Here is a 22038-nt window from a genome sequence, read left to right as displayed (position 1 = left end):
AACATTCTGACTTCAATCCCACACATCATTTCTGGAGGAAACCAGACACTGCTTATCACTTACCCAAGACCTTCCGTGGAGTGAAGCATGGTGGTATGCTGCACTGGGCTGTGGGGTATTATTCAGTGGCAAAAACAGGAAGACTGGTCAGGGCTGAGGGAAAGCTGAATAAAGCAAAGTAGCAAAGATATTCTTAATAAAACCTGATCCAGAGTACTCTGGACCTCAGCCTGGGCTGAAGATTCACCTTCCAACAAGGCAATCAACCTAAGCACACAGCGAAGTCAACACAACAATGACTTAGGGACAACTAAGTAGTGTAAAGGGTCTGAATACTTACATCAATACAATATATATATATTTTTTTTCTTTTTTTTTTTTTTTTCTTTTAATAAATTTGCTTAAATTTCCAACATTCTGTTTAAACATTTTTATTATGGGATATAAAGGGGAGATTGCTAGGGGAAAACTGAAATTGTGTTGATTTTAACACAAGAACGCACCAAAATAAAATATGAAGAAAAGGACAGGATCTGATGACTTTCTGATTGCCTTGTATGTATATGTATATGATGTATGTAGCTATATATGTGTAGATACTGGTGTTTATCATGAAATAACAATTTTTTTTATAACTGTGTTGTGTTGTTCATCCGTTTCTGTTATCCATATCGGTAAGGGTGCATTCAAACCCCTTTTTTGCAATTCAGTTCCCGTATACGTTTTCTATGTGAAAACCGTATGGAACCGTATTGAAAACCGTATGCATTGTCTCTCCATTGAAAACCGTATGCCAAACGATGCATCAGGTTGTGTCCGTTTTGCATCCTGTAAAGTTTTGTCAGGTTTTTTTTCCTGTACCCAAAACCGTAGTCTACCACGGTTTTAGATCCGGGTGAAAAACTGTATTAAACCGTATACGTTTTTTTTTTAACATGGAAGTCAATGGGAACCGTACAGAACTGTATGTGCGTACGGTTCCATACGGTTTTCTCCTTATGGTTTTTGACTTTGCACAGTTTTTTTTTCTTGGAATTTCAATCAAACAAGTAAAACTTTATTAAAAATGGAGTGAAAAGTTAAAAACGTATACGTTTTTTTCTTAAAAAACGGATGCAACCGGATGTCATTTTTCAAACCGTATACGGTTTTTAACTGTATATGGGTTAAAATTTGTACACACATTTTGAAACAGTTTAGTCAGGTTTTGAGGAATCCGTTTTTTCTCAAAAACCTGATATGGGAACTGTATTGCGAAAACTTGGTGTGAATGCACCCTGACTCCCAGTTTTCAGTTTATTCATAAATTTGTAGGAGCAGTAAGAGAGAAATGGAGAATACAAGATTATACTAATGTAGGTAGATGTCAGGGAGAAATATCAAGTGCTCTTCAAATAATGTTTTATATCCATTGAATATTTACCTTACTATTTTTTGTTTGTAGAATTTCCTTTCACATCACTCAGATATTCTTTCAGTGTGGCATTTATTGATCTTATTCAGACTCTATGGTGGTATGGAAGTTAGTGGACAGGCAAACTACTTACTGTAAGGGAAAGAATCAAAAGTCACCATAGCAACCAATTACATCACTTCTTTCCTTTGAAATGTTAATTGTTTTTGATTTGTGATGTTTTGTGATGGTTTTCTGATACAGAGCACCACACAACTTTGAAACCAAATCACTTTTAGGTTTGTCACTTATGAATACCTTTATTCTATATCCTAAATCTAGCCCTGCTTACAGTATTGGCCAGACAATGGTATATCCAGATATGGACCAATGGAAGTACAGTTTGTGTCTGGGTCGGTGGATGAAGATGTAGTGACCCGTCTGTTCCGTGTACAAAACATCACAAGGGTGAGTTATTGAGTACATTTAAGAGTTTTGGACAAGGGCTGTTTTTTATGGGGAGTGCCATATTGTTAATATTACATTTATGTCACCATTGTAGTAAATAAATAAAATATATGACAGCATGCTATGTGTGATCAGTTACTTAGGCCTTGAAAATATTGACATAGAACAGTGTTTGTTTACTGCATTGTTCTTAAAGCATAAATGTTCATAAATCATAAATAAATGATTATAGTGCAGCTCTTTGCACAGCAATAATGTTTCTAAATGACTTTCAGTTTGGCTTAGAAATACTTGTACACAGAGGCCATTGCCCACAATCCTGGCTGCTCATAACTATGCATTGGAGATGAAGCATCCTGCTCTGTTTTCTTAGCCCCCATAGCCAAGACGAGAATGTAATGTAGTTCTAGGGCATTAGGTCTTGTGCTGGCTATGGATGCTGTAGAGACAGAGCAGGACTCTCCGTCTGCTATTACATAGTTACAAGTCATGTTTCCACTGACCAGCGACTACAGCTTACATCATCACTTCTGACTGGCCGCTACTGTTTACATCACCACCTCCTACCAGCCCCTCCAGCCCAAGTCACAAACTCTTCCCCACCCTGCCATATACACAGGCCCGTCGCTACAGGACAGGCAAACCAAGCAATTGCCTGGGGCCCCGAGCAGAGCCAGTGCTTGCCGTCCTCCTGCCGCTATCCTGGTTCGGCAGCTCGCCCTGTCGGCCGGCCAGGCCAGCAGTGCGAGAGCCTGGAGCAGGAGGCAGAGACTAAAGCCACTCCGCCTCTTATTTTTGTGCCCACCCCGGCTCACCTGTAGTTTTGTCCCTGCCTCCAGTGCCGTACAGCTACAGGCGTGACGCGTCGGCCTCTTAGGTATTCTAAGAGCGTGACGTGCGGAGCGCGAACATCATTACCGCACCACGCAGCTGATCAACAGTGCAAGCAAGGTCCTGCCCTGAATTTCTCCCGGCAACTGTGGCAAAATTGTGGCTTTCATTTAAATTTCCTCCTTAAAATTTTCTAGTAAAATGAGAGGTGTCATTACAAAGTACAATTGGTCATGCAAAAAACAGCCCTGATATGAGTCTGTAGATGGAAATATAAAAGAATTATGGATCTTAGAAGGTGAGGAGGAAAAAACTAAAACACTAAAATAAAATTGGCCTGGTCCTTAAAGGGGTACTCCGCCCCAAAGGATAGGGGATAAGATGTCAGATCGCAGGGGTCCCGCCACTGGGGACCCCTGGGATCTCAGCTGCAGCACCCCACTTTCATTATTGCACAGAGCAAAATCGCTCTGTGCGTAATGATGGGCGATACAGGGGCCGGGGCTTGGTCCTTAAGGGGGTTTGAATGGGACTATTTGAAATGCCAGACAGAGATGGCATTTTTGCTTTTGTTCTTTTTTTTAACCCATTAACTGTTTTTTTCATTACATTCAGGCATTTTTCCATGCATAGAATTTTATGGGTGAAAGAAATTGATTTTTTTTCTGCCATTTTTCCACCCAATTCTTCAAAAGAAATCCTTAAAAGAGTTATGCATTTATAGAAAAACAGCTAATTATTTCAAGAACAGTTCTACGTCTGTCCCCAGGTTGTGTGTGGTATTTCAACTTGGCTCCATTCATTTCAATGGAACTGAGCTGCAGAACCACACCCAACCTGGAGACAGACGGGGAGCGTTTTTTGGTAGAAATTAGGTCTGTTTTTCTATTCCTAGATGATCCCTTTAAGTAATTTGAAAGAATCACATGGCTTGTAATGAAAAAACACCACAAAAACTGCATCTTGGAAGTTAAAAGTAAGGGGCAGTTTTTTGTAACCTTATTCTTTACCTAATAAAGCTGAACAAAAGTTGTGTGTAATCCTGGCCTTATAGCTTACATTATTTAGGTGGTAATTTAGATGAAATAACAGATATTTGACCAATATGTAGAGTGTACCTGTCATTTCAGGAAACTGCCTTGTGTGTACATAAGTACTAGCACTAACTCTGATCATTATATAACTTGTATATGGGTATGTGGCATTTTCATCAGATTCCTGCTCTGCAGGCTTCATGTCTAAGTTTCAGTTGTCCCTTAGATAAGGGGTGGAGCATAACCTCCATGATGTCTCCCATACATTGCATGCACACAAAAGATGGAATCCTCCTTTTTTTATGTCTCTATACACAACATAAGAAGCAGCAGCAGCATGGAGAACATTATAACTAAGCGTACTTTGCAAGAAGCAGGGATACCTATCTTTGACAGATCTCTGTCCTCTTGTGCCAAGATTATGGTTTACTGTTCTAATGCAGACAGTTGCAATGTCAGTATCCATCAGTATCCATCATTAGGGTGCCATCTTCTGCCATCTTTTTATTTTCATCAGTATCTATCACATGTATTTATTCAGTACCGCTAGTATGTGATCATAGATTGATGGGCTGTTTTGTGCAGTATTTTTTAGTATTATGAACATAGTATCTGTTGTAGTAACTACTTTGGACTAATCATATTGAACAATTCAGTTGCACCTTGGATCCATTTTATACAATGACAGGACATCTTTTTTTTTTTCCATATGTGTTATGTCATTCTGTCAACCAGTTGTCAGTGTATTTATATTCTTTTATCTTAATTTATAACAATGATTTCCAAATTTATATTAAAGGGGTACTCTGGCGCTAAGACAGCTGTCACGCCCCTTCCATAGGCTTGCATGAGGGGGCGGAGCGTGATGTCACAGGGGGGGGGGGGGGAGCCGTGACGTCACAATACTCTGGCCCCGTGAACAGCAGTCATCAGACCCGGAGCAAACATGCACCGGGGGCTGATGGTAACGGGGTGCTGCGTGAAAGATCATGGGGGTCCCCAGTGGCGGGACCCCCGCGGTCAGGCACCTTTCCCCTATCCTTTGGATAAGGCATAAGATGTCTTAGCGCCGGAATACCCCTTTAAGAATCTTAGTAATGTACTTTGGTCTTTTTAATGTCTTACGCAGTGATTACATGATTTTACATAAAACATTTGCGCTGCACATTTTGAGTATCATGTACTATTGACCATGTACTTTGTGCCTTTATTACGTACTGTACCCAGCAGCATCATCTTATGATTTAATCTACTCTGTGTGCATGATGCACGATGTTACTAAGGCCGTGAGTGCTTTGCTGTTATGGTAGGGCAGGAGGTTAATATTAGGAGAGCATAATTAATAATTTTGTGATATTATTTTAAATATCTTTGCTGTATGAAATATTATAATCTCATGGCTGTTCATATGCATTTTTTGTACTAATTAAACAGTAACCCACTGTGTGGATTACTATTTAATGTGTTTATCTACGGTGCTTATTGTAGTAAGCCAGCAATGCATAAAGCATTGTTGGCTTACTGTTCACTAAGTGGAGCAGGAAACTCCTGTCAGATTTTGTCAGGGGCCCCTGCTCCACCTAGGAAGTTGTTTGCATAGGGCACCACAGAAACTATTGTGTAAGTGACCAGCCATATGGAAGCATCGCTGGTCAGGGGCACAGATCTACACATAGTACATAGAGCAGTGCAAGGGCTGCAGCGGAGCCAAGTGATAGCCCAGCTGTCTTTGGGAATTAGTTCACTTGATATTATTATGACTTTGTCCAGGATTGTTAAGAACATATGGACAATAACTTTGAAACAGAAGGTGGTCACCTCCCCTGAGCTAGCTCATAAGACTTGCAGAGAGATAACATGAAACTGTCTATATGTGCATACATTTTCTTTGTGCTTGGCAATATACTAAAGTGAAAAGTTCCAAAATGTAAAGATGGTATCCCTTTTAGATTAAAAAAAAAAAAATCCTACTGTATCATATAGCTCCTTGTTGGTTGGCAGGTCATGTTTGGAGGGCTTCTTAAACTTTTAGCTTCATTAGGAAGATTGACTTCAGTAATACTAACCTAGAGCTTTGCACTGTGCCCTGTATAGTCACTTGCAGGCCTGTCGCTACAGGACAGGCAAACCAAGCATTTGCTTGGGGCCCCGAGCTGGCTGGGGGGGCCCCGAGCACAGCCAGTGCTTGCCAGTCCTGTAGCGACAGGGCAATTCCCCCCATCACCAGGGCCGGATTAACAATTGTGCTCTTGGAGTTTGAGCTCCGGGCCCCAGAGCTTTGGAGTTCTTCTCACCTCACCACAATCACGCTCCCCCCACCCCCGCTGCACTTGGTATCTTCCCTCAGCCCGGACTCTTCTCTCAGCCTTCAGCCGTCTGAGCAGGAGGAGGGGGAGGGGGGAGGAGAGAGCACAGAGCTGTGAGGAGACCTCAGAGGCTGTACAACATGGGGCCTGACTAAAGTAGGTTTCCCTGCCTGTATATATATGTGTATATATATATATATATATATATATATATATATATATGTGTGTGTGTGTGGATATATATGTGTGTACATGTGTATGTCTATTTACTGTGCCTGTGTGTGTTACTACTGTGGATGACTATATGTATAGTGCATGTGTGTATCTACACCAGTGTTTCCCAACCAGGGTGACTCCAGTTGTTGCAAAACTTCAACTCCCAGCATGCCCGGACAGCCAAATGCTGTCTGAACATGCTGGGAGTTGTAGTTTTGCAACCTCGGTAGGCTCACTGGTTGGGAAACACTGATCTATTCTAGCTGTGTGTGTATGATGCATGTATAGTATGTAATGTGTACAGTATGTGTGTGTGTATGAAGCATGCATATACAGTATGTAATGTGTACAATATCTGTGTGTGTATGAAGCATGCATGTACAGTATGTAATGTGTACAGTATATGTGTGTATGAAGCATGCATGTACAGTATGTAATGTGTACAGTATGTGTGTATATGAAGCATGCATGTACAGTATGTAATGTGTACAGTATGTGTGTGTATGAAGCATGCATGTACAGTATGTAATGTGTACAGTATGTGTGTGTATGAAGCATGCATGTACAGTATGTAATGTGTACAGTATGTGTGTGTGTGTATGAAGCATGCATGTACAGTATGTAATGTGTACAGTATCTGTGTATACGAAGCATGCATGTACAGTATGTAATGTGCACCTAACGTGGGGGGAACTGTGCCGCACCTAACGTGGGAGGAACTGTGCCACACCTAATGTGCGGGCCTCGTCTCGGCGTTCGCTCACGTCGCGCTCCCAGCATTCAAGGGCCGGCGATACTACGTCCTGACGCCGGCCCTAGAGCGTGACGTGCGTGAACATGAAGGGGGGGGGGGGGCGCTCCATGTCCATTTTGCTTTGGGCCCCCAAATTCCTTCAAATGGCCCTGGTCACTTGACCTATGAATAAATAATATTGCACCTATGTTACAGAATAAAGTAAAAGTAAGTAGAAATTGCTTCGTACATTTTATCTTACTAGGATCATAACTAAGATGGTATCTTACGCACTCACACCATAAATTTGCACACTTGTGATTGACTGTTCCAGCAAATGTTTGTGTAGCAGTTAAGTGAAATTTGCATGCAGTCAGTGTAGCTGTTACTTCAGATTTTCTCTGCATTTATCTGTCTTCTTGGCTGTTTGACATGTAAGTTCGATTTGTACATTGATTTTCTTTAGGCCGCGTCTGATTATTTTTTTTGTTGATACAGGGTCTTTCAAAATCAGCTGTGGTAGGAGCTTATTTATGACTTGTGGTGCAGGATTTCTGGATCACATTTGTTACTGGAGAAGTTTGCTTAGAATTGGGTTAAAATATGTTAAGAAGCTGTATGGGTTGAAAATGTGTGTATATACAAAGTTATAGGTTTATGGCATTACCAAATCTATGTATCACAAATGTGTCAGAAATATGTTTTATATAGTGGATTATTTTGCAAGTATGGCTGTTTTGTGGAGGATTTAACTCAGATATATATTTTAGTAGTATCCTCTGACAATAACATGCTAAAAGATGGCATCAGCAAATATCTGTAACATTTGTACATTTTTCAAAAAGCAAGATTTTGTTACGTTGGACCAAATTTTTCCTAGAAACTGCAGCACTTTTGTTAATTTTTGTTTCTATTATTGCAGCTTATCCTCATTTAAGTAAATACAGATAAACTGCAATACCAGGCAACACGCATAGACAAAAGAGGCACTGTTTAACCCCTTAAATGGGCATGAAATACACAAAGGAAAAAGAAAAAATGATAACCCAATGTAGAGCCATATGCCACCTGCACTTAATGGGGTAAGTGCAGGTGGCATATGGCTCTACATTGTGTTATCATTTTTCTTTTTCTTTTTCCTTTGTGTATTTCATGCCTTGTTCTATTCTGGTTAGGGGCTATATGTACCCTCAGCTTCTTACCTTATGTCATTGTATGTATACACTCGCATCCATCTTATCTATTATTCCAATGTTTTAGCCTGTACCTCCTGCATTTCTTCTGTCCTGTGCATAGTGCTCCTACATTGATTTTATTATGTCTTATATATATTCTCAATAAAGTTTTCTACACTTTTGTATATTCCTTTGTATTGCTGTATTTCTATTTTTTGGTGTGAATATTTTGAGATAACATCAGCAATATATACATGCTATTTTTTTGTTTGGTGATCCTGGGGGCCTGGGGACACATGTGGCCTTCAATTCCTCACAAATTTTCTCTCCAGAAGCCCAATGGTGCTCCTTCTCTTCTGAGCATTGTAGTGTTCTTACTCAGAAGAAATGGGGCTACAAATTTTAGGGGGCTTTTTTCCTATTTTCCCTTGTGAAAATAAAAAATTTAGGGTAACACCAGCATTTTAGTGAAAAAAAAATATTTTTTTCATTTTCCCATCCAACTGTAACGAAAACTCGTCAAACACCTGTGGGGGTAGTTTCCAAAATGGGGTCACATGTCGGTATTTATTTTTTTGCGTTTCTGTCAGAACCGCTGTAAAATCAGCCTCCCCTGTGCAAATCACCAATTTAGGCCTCAAATATACATAGTGCGCTCTCACTCCTGAGCCTTGTTGTGCGTCCGCAAAGCATTTTACACCCACATATGGGGTATTTTCGTACTCAGGAGAAGTTTTGTTACATTTTTTTTTTCCTTTTACACCAGCATGTTAGTGTAAAATTTTTTATTTTTTTACACTAACAGGCTGGTGTAGACCCCAACTTTTCCTTTCCATAAGGGGTAAAAGGAGAAAAAGCCCCCCAAAATTTGTAGTGCAATTGCTCCTGAGTACGTAAATACCCCATATGTGGCCCTAAGCTGTTTCCTTAAAATACGACAGGGCTCCGAAGTGAGAGAGCGCCATGCGCATTTGATGACTAAATTACGGATTGCATAGGGGTGGACAAAGGGGTATTCTACGCCAGTGATTCCCAAACTGGGTGCCTCCAGCTAAACTTCCAGCATGCCTGGACAGTCACTGGCTGTCTGGAAATGCTGGGAGTTGTTGTTTTGCTGCTGTACGATACATTTTCATTTTTATATGGGGGGACAGTGTAAAGGGGTATATATGTAGTGTTTTACCCTTTATTATGTGTTAGTGTAGTGTAGTGTTTTTAGGGTACATTCGCACTGGTGGGGGTTTACGGTTGGAGTTTGCGCTGCAGCGGAAAACTTGCTGCAGCTCAAATTTGAAGCAGGAAACCAACTGTAAACCCGCCTGTGTGAATGTACCCTGTACTGCAAAACTACAACTCACAGCATGCACTGACAGACCGTGCATGCTGGGAGTTGTACTTTTGCAACAGCTGGAGGCACACTGGTTGGGAAACCTTCAGTTAGGTTCTGTTACATAACTCAGTATTTTCCAACCTGTGCGCCTCCAGCTGTTTCAAAACTACAACTCCCAGTATGTACTGATCGCGGAAGGGCATGCTGGGAGATGTAGTTATGCAACAGCTGGAGGTACGCAACTACAACTCCCAGCATGCCAAGACAGCTGTTTGGGCATGCTAGGAGTTGTAGTTTTGCAAGATCTGAAAGGCCACAGTTTAGGCCCTCCAGATGTTGCAAAACTACAAATCCCAACATTCCCAGACATCAAACTGCTGTGTTGGCATGCTGGGAGTTGTAGTTTTGCAACATCTTGAGGGCTACAGTTTAGAGACCACTGAATAGTGGCAACTACTCACCGGCTTCGGTAGGATTGCCGCACCAGGGAGCCGCATTGCCATCCACTGCCGCCCGCCGCCGATGATAAGTGGACGTCCGGCGCCGGTCACCGTCGGTTCCCCCGTTCTGCCCAGACTACTGTGGGTGGGCAGAATGGGGGAAACAAACTTTAACCCCCCCTAACCCCCCCCGCCCCCAATCTGCTATTGGTTGGTCGCTTCTGACCAACCAATAGGAGGGGTGGCACCTGCCACCTCACTCCTGTCCCTTCAGGGGGATCGTGGGTGTCTTGGACAACCCTGATCCCTCTTATTTTCCGGGTCACAGGAGACCCGTATTACCCGGAATCGCTGCAAACTGTGTGAATTCACCAGCGATTTGCGGCGATCGCCGACGTGGGGGGCATTGGCACAGGATGCCTGCTGATAGATATGAGCAGTCATCCCGGTCCGGTGCGTGCCCATCGCGCGGTGGACGCCGAAATTCCCACAGGCTTACAGGTACGCTCTGTCTCCTTAAAGGGGTACTCCGCCCCTAGACATCTTATCCCCTATCCAAAGGATAGGGGATAAGATGTCAGATTGCTGCGGTGCCGCTGCTGGGGAGCCCCGGGATCCCCGCTGCGGCACTGCGCTATCATTACAGCACAGAGCGAGTTCGCTCTGCACGTAATGACGCGCAATACAGGGGCCGGAGCATTGTTACGTCATGGCTCCGCCCCTCGTGACATCACGGCCCGCCCCTTTCAATACAAGTCTATGGGAGGGGGCGCGGCGGTCGTCACGCCCCCTGCCATAGACTTGCATTAAGGGGACGGGCCGTGATGTCGCGAGGGGCGGAGCCATGACGTCACGCTGCTCCGTCCCCTGTATCGCCCGTCATTACGCACAGAGCGAACTCGCTCTGTGCTGTAATGATAGCGCAGTGCCGCAGCGGGGATCCCGGGGATCCCCAGCAGCGGCACTGCAGCGATCTGACATCTTATCCCCTATCCTTTGGATAGGGGATAAGATGTCTAGGGGCAGAGTACCCCTTTAGGTACCAGGACATCAAGGCGTACCTGTACACTCTATGTCCTTAAGTGGTTAAGGAATAGATTTTTGAAATGGCAAGATATGCAAAGATTCGGACAAACTGCTTGTAGATAAAATGTAAGCTAGCAAAACATATAAAAGATATGTAAATAGGCATTAGGTGCAATTTAAAGTCTGCAAACCATCTATAAATGTGTTTTCCAGGACTTTTTGATTGATGACCTATCCTGAGAATAGGCCATAAATATCTGATGGGAGGGGTGCCCAGTCCTGGCACCCTGTCCATCATCTGTTTACTAAAACCACAGAGCGGCAACACACAGTATAAAGAGCCAGAGGAAAATAGCTGTGTACACTGAGTAGTGGCCATGCTGATTACTGAAGCTCAGCTCCTATTTTCTTCAATGAAAACTGAGCTGTGGTAACCCTGGACGGCTGCTATACAATATACAGAGCCGTGTTCCCCTGGTTCTTTTCACTGTGTGTTGACCAAGTCCAGTCAGATATTGATGGCCTGTTCTAGGCGTAGGACATAAATCCAAAGTCCTGGAAAAGTTCCTTAATTCTAAAAACAGACAAAGTATTTTTGTAACAAAAAAACAACAACAGCAAAGCACCCCAAAAAACGTAATACTAGGTGTATGGTACGAATCCAGATTGGTCTGCATGGACCAACTTTGGCAAGACCCCAGCTAGGCTGGAAGCAATTAATTTAGCAAAAATCTTTAGGTGTTGATTAAGTAATGAGATTGGCCTGTAGTTCTGGGGAAGGTCGAGGGATTTCCCCGGTTTGGGAAGTGTAACTATGAGAGCCTGATGTTTTTCTGTCGTAAAGGAACCCAAAGCTATGGCGCTTTAAAAGAATTCTCAAAGGAAGGGAGAGAGAGTATCACAAAAAGTTTCATAATATAAATTGATAAATCCATCTGGGCAAGGTGCTTTTTGGAAGGGTATAATGTTTTTTATTTATTTATTTATTTTTTTCAAATTCAAAGTTTATTGAAGGTTTTCCAACAAAGAGAAATAAATCAGTACAAACAAGTCGAATCGTACAAAACAGTCATATAGGAAATTTGACTGCTCAAGGCTGTAAATTAACAACATGACAGAGGCTCGGTGACGTCAGGTCATATGGGTATAATGGTTTTAACGATTTCTGCTAGAGATACTGCACCATTCAGAGCCTGCAACTGGTCTTCTGTGAGTTTCAGCAGGTGAAGATTAGAGAGAGAAGAGTCAATAGAGTCTTCTAAAGAGGGAGGGGGAACAATGGAGTCTTGTAAATTATATAGGGAGGAATAAAAGGCTTGAAAACAATTGGCAATCTTGTCAGGGGTATAAGCTGTAGATCCAGAGACAGGATGTTTAAGGTGGGCTAGACAAGAGCGTTCATGCCTGCATTTAAGGCATAAACCCAGTAACTTGCCTACTTTGTCATTTTGGGAGTAGAATCTGGCTTTAGTCCGCCAAAGATTCTTCTCATAATTAAACAGGAGGAGTCCCCTAAGGGTGGACAGTTGAGCAGCCAGAGTAGGAGAGGGGGAAGACTTATTTTGGGCCTCCAGATCACGCAACCTATTGAGAATGTCGGTCATCTGTGCCTCTCTCTTCTTTTTACAAATGGAGCCATATTTAATAAATAAGCCACGCATGTAAGCCTTATAGCAATTCCACAAGGTAATAGAGTCAACGACCAGTGTGGCGTTAGTGTTAAAGAAGTCTGTTAGGTTAGTCTGTAGCGACAGGACATGTTCTGAGTGAGACAATAAGAAAGGACTTGCTCTCCATAGGTAAGCGGGGGAGGTGGTAAAGTTTTCATGAAGAGACAGTGATATGGCCGCATGGTCCGACCAAGAAATAATTTCAATAGTGGATGATGCTAAGCTAGAAAGGAGAGGACGTCTATCCAGAAACATGTCCAGCTGGGAATATGTGTTATGGGTCATAGAGTGGTGTGTATAATCCCTATCGGTCCGGTGCTGAATTCTCCAGGTGACATATAGTTCCTCAGACCAAAGCAGGGGAGCTAGAGAAGCAGGAGTATTGCGTGGAGTGGATGCAGAATCTAGAAGCGGTTCAACCACCAGATTAAAGTCCCTGCATACTACAAGCGGGCCTCGTTTAATGCGATGTGCAACTTTTAAGGTGCTTTTGAGGAAGCGGGTCTGGCCGAGATTCGGTGTATAATATAATGATACTAGAGTATAAGGCAGGTTGTTTATAGAGCAAGAAAGGATAAAAAAGTGCCCATTAGGGTCACATATAGATTCAGTGACCGTAAAGGCTACAGTCTTTTTCACGGCCAGCTTCACTCCTCTGGATTTGGATTTGTAATGAGAGTGAAATGCATGTGGGTATGAGCTGTGTTTAAGTCTAAATGCATCTTTGCTAAGGAGATGCGTTTCCTGGACGCAAACCATATATTATATTATAAATATATTACAAAATAATAAATCAACTTGAATCTCCCAATGAGGCCACAAATTATATGCACAATAGGCTAAAATATCAACTTTTATTAAGAATCACAATAAAAGAAAGACAATGCCCCACAACAAAGTGCTTAAAAAAGGGCCAAATCAATCAACATATAAAGCACAAGATGTAGAACACAAATCCAGGGAGGGATATAGGGTACAGGTGAGTAGCCTAACCTGACCAACCCTGCCTGGTCTAACCCCTTGCCCTCACTAAAATACGTGTGGACAGGGAAATGGGATACGTTCAATATACATAACCAAACAATTAAAAGTCAAACATACCGTATATACTCGAGTATAAGCCGAGTTTTTCAGCACGATTTTTCGTGCTGAAAACACCCCCCTCGGCTTATACTCGAGTGAACTCCCCCACCCGCAGTGGTCTTCAACCTGCGGACCTCCAGAGGTTTCAAAACTACAACTCCCAGCAAGCCCGGGCAGCCATCGGCTGTCCGGACTTGCTGGGAGTTGTAGTTTTGAAACCTCCGGAGGTCCGCAGGTTGAAGACCACTGCGGCCTTCGACAGCATCCAGCCCCCTCTCACCCCCTTTAGTTCTGTACAGTACTCACCTCCGCTCGGCGCTGGTCCGGTCCTGCAGGGCTGTCCGGAGAGGAGGTGGTCCGGTGGGACAGTGGTTCCGGGCTGCTATCTTCACCGGGGAGGCCTCTTCTAAGCGCTTCGGGCCCGGCCTCAGAATAGTCACGTTGCCTTGACAACGACGCAGAGGTGCGTTCATTGCCAACGTACTTCTGCGTCATTGTCAAGGCAACGCCTCTATTCCGGGCCGGAAGCGCGGAGAAGAGGCGCCCCCGGTGAAGATAGCAGCCCCGAACCACTATCCCACCGGACCACCTCCTCTCCGGACAGCCCTGCAGGACCGGACCAGCGCCGAGCGGAGGTGAGTACTGTACAGAACTAAAGGGGGTGAGAGGGGGCTGGATGATGTCGAAGGCCGCAGTGGTCTTCAACCTGCGGACCTACGGAGGTTTCAAAACTACAACTCCCAGCAAGCCCGGACAGCCGATGGCTGCCCGGGCTTGCTGGGAGTTGTAGTTTTGAAACCTCTGGAGGTCCGCAGGTTGAAGACCACTGAGGGCGAATGATGAGAAGAGGATGATGAAGGGGGGGGGGGTGTGGGATGATGACAAGAGGATGATGAAGGGGGGGGGTGGGATGATGAAGGGGGGTGTGTGGGATGATGACAAGGGGATGATGAAGGGGGGATGTGTGGGATGATGACAAGGGGATGATGAAGGGGGGATGTGTGGGATGATGACAAAGGGATGATGAAGGGGGGATGTGTGGGATGATGACAAGGGGATGATGAAGGGGGGATGTGTGGGACTATGACAAGGGGATGATGATGAGGATGTTAATGACGGGTCTGGATGATGACGGGGGTCTGGATGATGACAGGGGGGGATGATGTATTTCCCACCCTAGGCTTATACTCGAGTCAATAACTTTTCCTGGGATTTTGGGTTGAAATTAGGGGTCTCGGCTTATACTCGGGTCGGCTTATACTCGAGTATATACGGTACATGGATTGTAGACAGCAGAATGACACAATATGTATATACTCATACTCCTTATAACCTGCGTGTTTCACCCTAACTCGTGATTTGGGGTTCATCAGGGTTTGGAGGAGCAATCAACATACCACTACATTGAACAATCAATGAACAAGACACTATATACAGAAAATAGTGAGGCACACGAGATAAATGAATATAGCATAATAGCTGCACTCTAATGCTGAGTAGAAAAAAGATGCTATAGATGAATTCATCCACACAGGCCACAGATTTAGGGATGAAACTCCTCAATTTTTCTTCAAAAGATCATGAATATGACAATACGTTCCTTGCCCAAATGGATACTTCCCATAGATTTATGTATACTCAAGACAACCAGATATAATGTTGTATTGTTGGTATCACCGAATGAATGTCTCTGTTGATATCCCCAGGAGGGTGTCTCTAGTCACAGAATCCTGAGTAACTGATAGGTAGTACAGAAACCCTAATTCAAATAGTCCCGAGATAACAGATAATATGATAAGTAATAGCTGATATAATACAAAAGCCAGAAGTGATGGAACCCACCATAGACACCCCAATAACAAGATGGCAAAAACCGGATAACAAATCCAGAAAAGGATTAGTGACGGATTCAGCTCCAGACAGCACCTAATGGAAGATACAAGGAAAACCAGACAAGAGAACAGATGACAAATGAAGAAGCCGATAGAGTAAATAACCAGTGTCGCCTCCCTAATATGAAGGTTCCCGAGAGATGGTATACTCCTGGTCTCTGGCAACCATAGTATGAACAATGGTTGCCAGAGACCGGGAGTATACCATCTCTCGGGAACCTTCATATTAGGGAGGCGACACTGGTTATTTACTCTATCGGCTTCTTCATTTGTCATCTGTTCTCTTGTCTGGTTTTCCTTGTATGTTCCATTAGGTGCTGTCTGGAGCTGAATCCGTCACTAATCCTTTTCTGGATTTGTTATCCGGTTTTTGCCATCTTGTTATTGGGGTGTCTATGGTGGGTTCCATCACTTCTGGCTTTTGTATTATATCAGCTATTACTTATCATATGATCTGTTATCTCGCACTATTTGAATTAGGGTTTCTGTACTACCTATCAGTTACCCAGGATTCTGTGCCTAGAGACACCCTCCTGGGGATATCAACAGAGACATTAATTCGGGGATACCAACAATACAACATTATATCTGGTTGTCTTGAGTATACATAAATCTATGGGAAGTATCCATTTGGGCAAGGAACGTATTGTCATATTCATGATCTTTTGAAGGAAAATTGAGGAGTTTCATCCCTAAATCTGTGGCCTGTGTGGATGAATTTATCTATAGCATCTTTATTCTACTCAGCATTAGAGTGCAGTTATTATGCTATATTTGTTTATCACGTGTGCCTCACTATTTTCTGTATGTAGTGTCTTGTTCATTGATTGTTCAATGTAGTGGTATGTTGATTGCTCCTCCAAGCCTCGATGAACCCCAAATCACGAGTTAGGGTGAAACGCGTAGGTTATAAGGAGTATGAGTCTTTACATATTGTGTCATACTGCTGTCTACAATCCATGTATGTTTGACTTTTAATTGTTTGGTTATGTATATTGAACGTATCCCATTTCCCCGTCCACACGTATGTTAGTGAGGGCAAGGGGTTAGACCAGGCAGGGTTGGTCAGGTTAGGTTACTCACCTGTACCCTATATCCCTCCCTGTATTTGTGTTCTACATCTTGTGCTTTATATGTTGATTGTTTTGGCACTTTTGAGCACTTTGTTGTGAGGCATTGTCTTTCTTTTATTGTGATTCTTAATAAAAGTTGATATTTTAGCCTATTGTGCATATAATTTGTGGCCTCATTGGGAGATTCAAGTTGATTTAGCAATACACAGTGAATAAAGCATATGAAAAGGATATGACAGGTGATGGCGGAGGCCAATCTTCTTGAGTGGGGGAAATGTCCATGCTGAGGCCGGACCAAACTTCACAGATGAGAAGTCGTCCAGATGTTTAGGGAGTGGTACCCTGTGTGCCCGGTCTATATCCAGTTCTTGGGGAGTGCAGGAGGGCAATGCAACTTGAATGAGAGAGCGGACATAGGTAGGAATATCTGCCGGTGCCACTGATTCAGGCACCCCGTGTAATTTAATGTTATTGCGCCGGCAGGGCAGCTACATCTTCTTCAACAGCATGATGAAAGTCAATAACCTCATTATGTGTGGCAGCAAATTGCCCAAACTTAGTTTCAATGTGATCAACCCTAGCAGCAAGGTCCTCCACTCTGGCATGCAGGGGGTTAATCACAGCCATCATGTCCTTCCTAAAGGATTTCTGCAAGGTGAGCAACATGTGCTTTATCTGGGTGTCTGTTACAGCTTGATCACAGACAGCTATGAGTTGTAAATCATCCTCTTCAGGAGGAGGAAAAGAGCTAGATTGTGGCTGATTTCTGTGCTGTGGAGTGCTGCAGGGCTGATGTAGCAGGGGGCTGTGTGGTGGTGTCCCCGTCAGCCCAGGGATCGTGAGGGTCTGTGGAGAAGACGAAAAGGCAGGTACCTGAGAGCTGCGTCCTGGGGATGAGGTAGGAGACAGCGGTGCAGAGGCTGGTAACATTGCGGCAGTCGGGAGAGGAGCGCTATGTAGCACTGGGTCCGATGTTGAGCACCTGTGTAGCGCAGCAGATGTATGTGCAGGTAGGGAAAGCAGAGGCTCTGTATCCTGTGCGGTGTCGGCGCACTCTTGAGACGGGTCCCGCCACTGGGAAAAGTAAAAATTTCGCCAGGGTGCCAAGCTTGGTGATCTTTTTTCTTCTGTCACGCATGATGGCAAGTAGATTCCACTTCTGTGGGTACTATTTTTAGGCTCTGGTAGGTGCTGTGGGGTCGCTAATAAGGGCTATATAAAGCGGAGCTTAGTTATTGAGTGACCATTCAGTTCGGCAGCCAGGCCACGCCCCTGGCCGGAGGTCCCCTCACTTGCCTCCGGCTGTCTCCTGGGGTCTTCTCCTCTGGTCTGAGATCAGGCAGACCAGAGCAGAAGATTGCCTACAATACTGATTTGTGCTATGCCTATGCATAGCACTGAACAGTATTAGCAATCAAATGATTGCTATAAATAGTCCCCTCTGGGTACATAAAAAGTGTAAAATAAATAAAAAGTAGAGAAATGTAAAAAAAAAAATGTGAAAAATCCCCTCCCCAATAAAAATGTAAATCAACCTTTTTCCCCATTTTACCCCCAAAAAGCATAAAAAAATAATAATAAACATATTCGATATTGTTGCGTGTGTAAAAGTCCGAACTATCAAAATATATTTTTAATTATCCCGTACGGTGAACGGCGTAAATGTAAAAAAAAAAAAAATTGCTGTTTTTCTTTGTCACATTTTATTCCCAAAAAAATGTATTAAGAATTTATAAAAATTTAAATATAAGCAAAAGTGGTACCAATAAAAGCTACCGATCATGGCACAAAAAATTAGCCCTCATACCACCCGGTATACAGAAAAATGAGAAAGTTATAGGTGGTCAAAATAGGGCAATTTTAAACATACTAATTTTGTTAAAATAGTTTGAGTTTTTTTTTTAAGTGGTACAATTATGAAAAGCATATAACATGGGTATCATTTTAATCGTGTTGACCAACAGAATAAAGATAACATGCCATTTTTACCGTAAATTGTACAGCGTGAGAACAAAAACTTCCAAAATTTGCTAAATTGCAGTTTTATTTTCAATTTCCCCACATAAATAATATTTTCTTGGTTGTGCCATACATTTTATGGTAAAATGAGTAATGTCATTACAAAGTAATATTGGTGATGCAAAAAACAAGCCCTCATATGGGTCTGTGGATGGAAATATAAAGAATTATGATTTTTACAAAGTAAGGAGGAATAACTAAAATGCAAAAATAAAATTGGCCTGGTCCTTAAATGGGCACTGTCAGATACAAAAACTTTTGATGTGTTGTAAAGCATGTATACCTAATAGGTTTTGCAATTGCTTTCATTAGAAATTTTTCAGTATTTCATACTGAAAAATCCAGTCAAACAACTGCCCCCCTGCCTGCTTGGACACATTCTAGTCCTGCTGTGTCCATATGTCATACCCTATGTCATGGACACACTTCCTTGATTGACAGCTGTGAGCGCAGGGCACACAGCTGGAGGAAAAATCCTCCCACTGTCAGCTTGTGTCCCGCTACTGTCAGTGAGGACAAGCTGGGAGTTGTAGTTTTGCTAATGCAAGGGGAGATGTGAGCAGAGGGGGCAGAGACCTGCACAGTGAGGCCATGCCCCCTCCCTTTGAGAGGAATTTAGACTAGTGAGCTACATTAAAAGTGTAATAAAAATAAATAAATAAGGGTGCTAGACACATAAAAATTAGATGTACATGGTCAGGATTAGGTACTGAGTGATATATTTAAAAAAAAAAATTTTTGTTGCATCTGACGGGTACGCTTTAAGGCCAAAATGGGCTTGGTCCTTAAGGGGTTAAATAAATTTACGATGTTACAACTTTCTACTCCATTGAGTGCTGGATATCCTTTTTTTCAATTCTTGAATAGAAATCCTTGATGAAAGAATCACATGACTTATAATGAGAATAACGTAGGGGATAAAATGCCAAATTAAAAGCGCCTATACAACAAATACACACTATTTTAAAAAAAGATGACACAAAAAAACAAGTCATGGAGGACAGAAAAAAAAAGGAAAGTTCTTTGTGGTAACAAATGTTGCATCTGTTGTAGCCTAAGTATGCGTCTTTAGTCTAGGGCCGAACTGTGCCTTTTTGGAGTGATCCTCACTGATCTTTACTATAGCAATACAACAGTCCAAAGCAATACATTGACTCGTATGTAATCTTGTGGACTGCATCCCTCACTTAATAGTTCAGATTTAGTGGTAAAAAGTGGTGCAGTTGCCCATAGCAACTCATCAGATTGCTGCTTTTATTTTTTTAAAAGGTCCCTGGACCACTCGCTCTCTGCACAGGTTTTGATAAATCTTCACCATTGTCCCAGATTTATCAATCTGCCTGAACTCAATACTAGAAAAAGACAAAGAAGGAGCGCTCCATGGTGTAATATCGCCAAATCAATGTAAGACACTAGGCGGAAAATAGCGCTTACCAAAACAAGTTGTGCATGGGCCAGCACAACTTGGGTGAGAGTATGTGACAGTGGTCCACTGCTGCCGTACCACCAGTGTAGCAATGCAAAACAAAAACCTCCAGGGAACGTGAAGTTCAGGCCCTGAAGGACCAGACAGGGTAGAAGCAGTAAAACATTTATTCCCAGTGTGCAACGCGTTTCGCGCATGTGCGCTTCATCAGGCATTCATGATGCCTGATGAAGCGCACATGCGCGAAACGCGTTGCACACTGGGAATAAATGTTTTACTGCTTCTACCCTGTCTGGTCCTTCAGCGCCTGAACTCCATGTTCCTTGGAGGTTTTTGTTTTGCATTGAACCCAATACTGTCTGGTTTTGTCCACATCAACCAATCACAGCTCAGCTTTCAGCTCTGGTAAAATGAAAGCTGAGCTGGGATTGGTTGTTATAGGCAAAACCAGACATTATTGGTTGAGGGAGATTGATAAGTCTGGGTCAATGTCTTCGATAAAATCATGTGTTTAATGAGCTGGCTAGCATACAGAATATATAATAGCTAAATAAAAATCTATAAGACATGGCAGCTGCTACCGCTCCTGCTTGTTGATGTTTTTCAGGTTGAGACAGTAAATTAAGATAAAGATTATTGACAGCACCAAGAAAGTTGGCAAGATTCCAGATATAAGAAACCTGCATTTTACTTTAAAAGTTTTGTCTTGTCATAAACATGGTATTACAGACATTTAGTAGATGGGACAATAAGTTGGTATTAATATGCAGCTCATTGTGTCGGCTTCCTGTTAAGAATGGAAAACATTCTCTGTAGTGGGAGATCTCCACTCTTGCAGATCGTGTCAAGTGGATTGGGATCAGTAGCAAACTCTTTTCATAGTTTCACGCTCTTCCGTATTGCTGCAGTGTGACTCGAGCACCTTTATAAGGTTTTAATCATTAAACAAACACAACAAAATGTTGTGTATCGTAAATAATCAAGTTATAATATGTGACAATTCGCATGGATATCTTAATAATGAATTTTCAATTAGAGTGGGTTCACACCAAGATTTTACTATACGGTTTCGTCATAAGGCTTCATAAAACAAAAAACATATGCAACCGTACAGAAAACCGTGCCCATAGACTTCCCATTCAAAACCGTATGCACCATAATGTATACGGTTGTCTCCGTTTTTCAAACCATATGGTTTTTAACTTTTTTTTTTCTGGACAGAAAACCGTGGCCCACCACGGTTTTTGGTCTGGGTGAAAAACTGTTAGAGATGAGCGAATTTACAGTAAATTCGATTCGTCACGAACTTCTCAGCTCGGCAGTTGATGCCTTATCCTGCATGAATGAGTTCAGCTTTCAGGTGCTCCGGTGGGCTGGAAAAGGTGGATACAGTCCTAGGAAAGATTCTCCTAGGACTGTATCCACCTTTTCCAGCCCACAAGAGCACCTGAAAGCTGAACTCATTCATGCAGGATAAGGCATCAACTGCCGAGCCGAGAAGTTCGTGGCGAATCGAATTTACTGTAAATTCGCTCATCTCTAAAAACTGTATTAAACTGTTTTTTTTTTTTAAATGGGAGTCAATGGGAACCATACAGAACCATATGTGCGTACAGTTCCATCCGGTTTTCACCATACGGTTTTTGACTTTGCTCAGTTTTTTTTCTTAGAATGTCAATCGAACAAGTAAAACTTTATTCATAATGGAGTGAAAAGTTAAAAACGTATACGTTTTTTTCTTAAAAAATGGATGCAACCGGACATCATTTTTAAACCGTATAGGGTTTTCAACCGTATTCAGATAAAAATTTGTATACACGTTTTGATAAAGTTTAGTCAGGTTTTGAGCAATCAGTTTTTTTTTCAAAAACCTGATACAGGAACTGTTTTGCAAAAACGTGGTGTGAACCCAGCCTTATATTA

The 22038-nt window shown here is 42.5% G+C and overlaps 1 protein-coding gene across 6 annotated transcripts in view; it reads left to right on the top strand.

The window, feature by feature from the left end:
* Positions 1–22038, top strand: part of PTPRU (protein tyrosine phosphatase receptor type U) — a 140942-nt gene that overhangs the window by 116201 nt on the left and 2703 nt on the right. For all 6 annotated transcript variants that reach the window (XM_056557243.1, XM_056557244.1, XM_056557242.1 and 3 more), the window contains one exon: positions 1736–1861. In XM_056557243.1, the coding sequence (XP_056413218.1) occupies positions 1736–1861 (126 nt within the window). The remainder of the gene's footprint in view (positions 1–1735; positions 1862–22038) is intronic.

Source organism: Hyla sarda, chromosome 2 (assembly GCF_029499605.1).
Source record: "Hyla sarda isolate aHylSar1 chromosome 2, aHylSar1.hap1, whole genome shotgun sequence".
Classification (NCBI taxonomy): domain Eukaryota; kingdom Metazoa; phylum Chordata; class Amphibia; order Anura; family Hylidae; genus Hyla; species Hyla sarda.
Note: the sequence above shows the minus strand (reverse complement) of the source record. Positions and strands in the feature narration are given on the sequence as shown.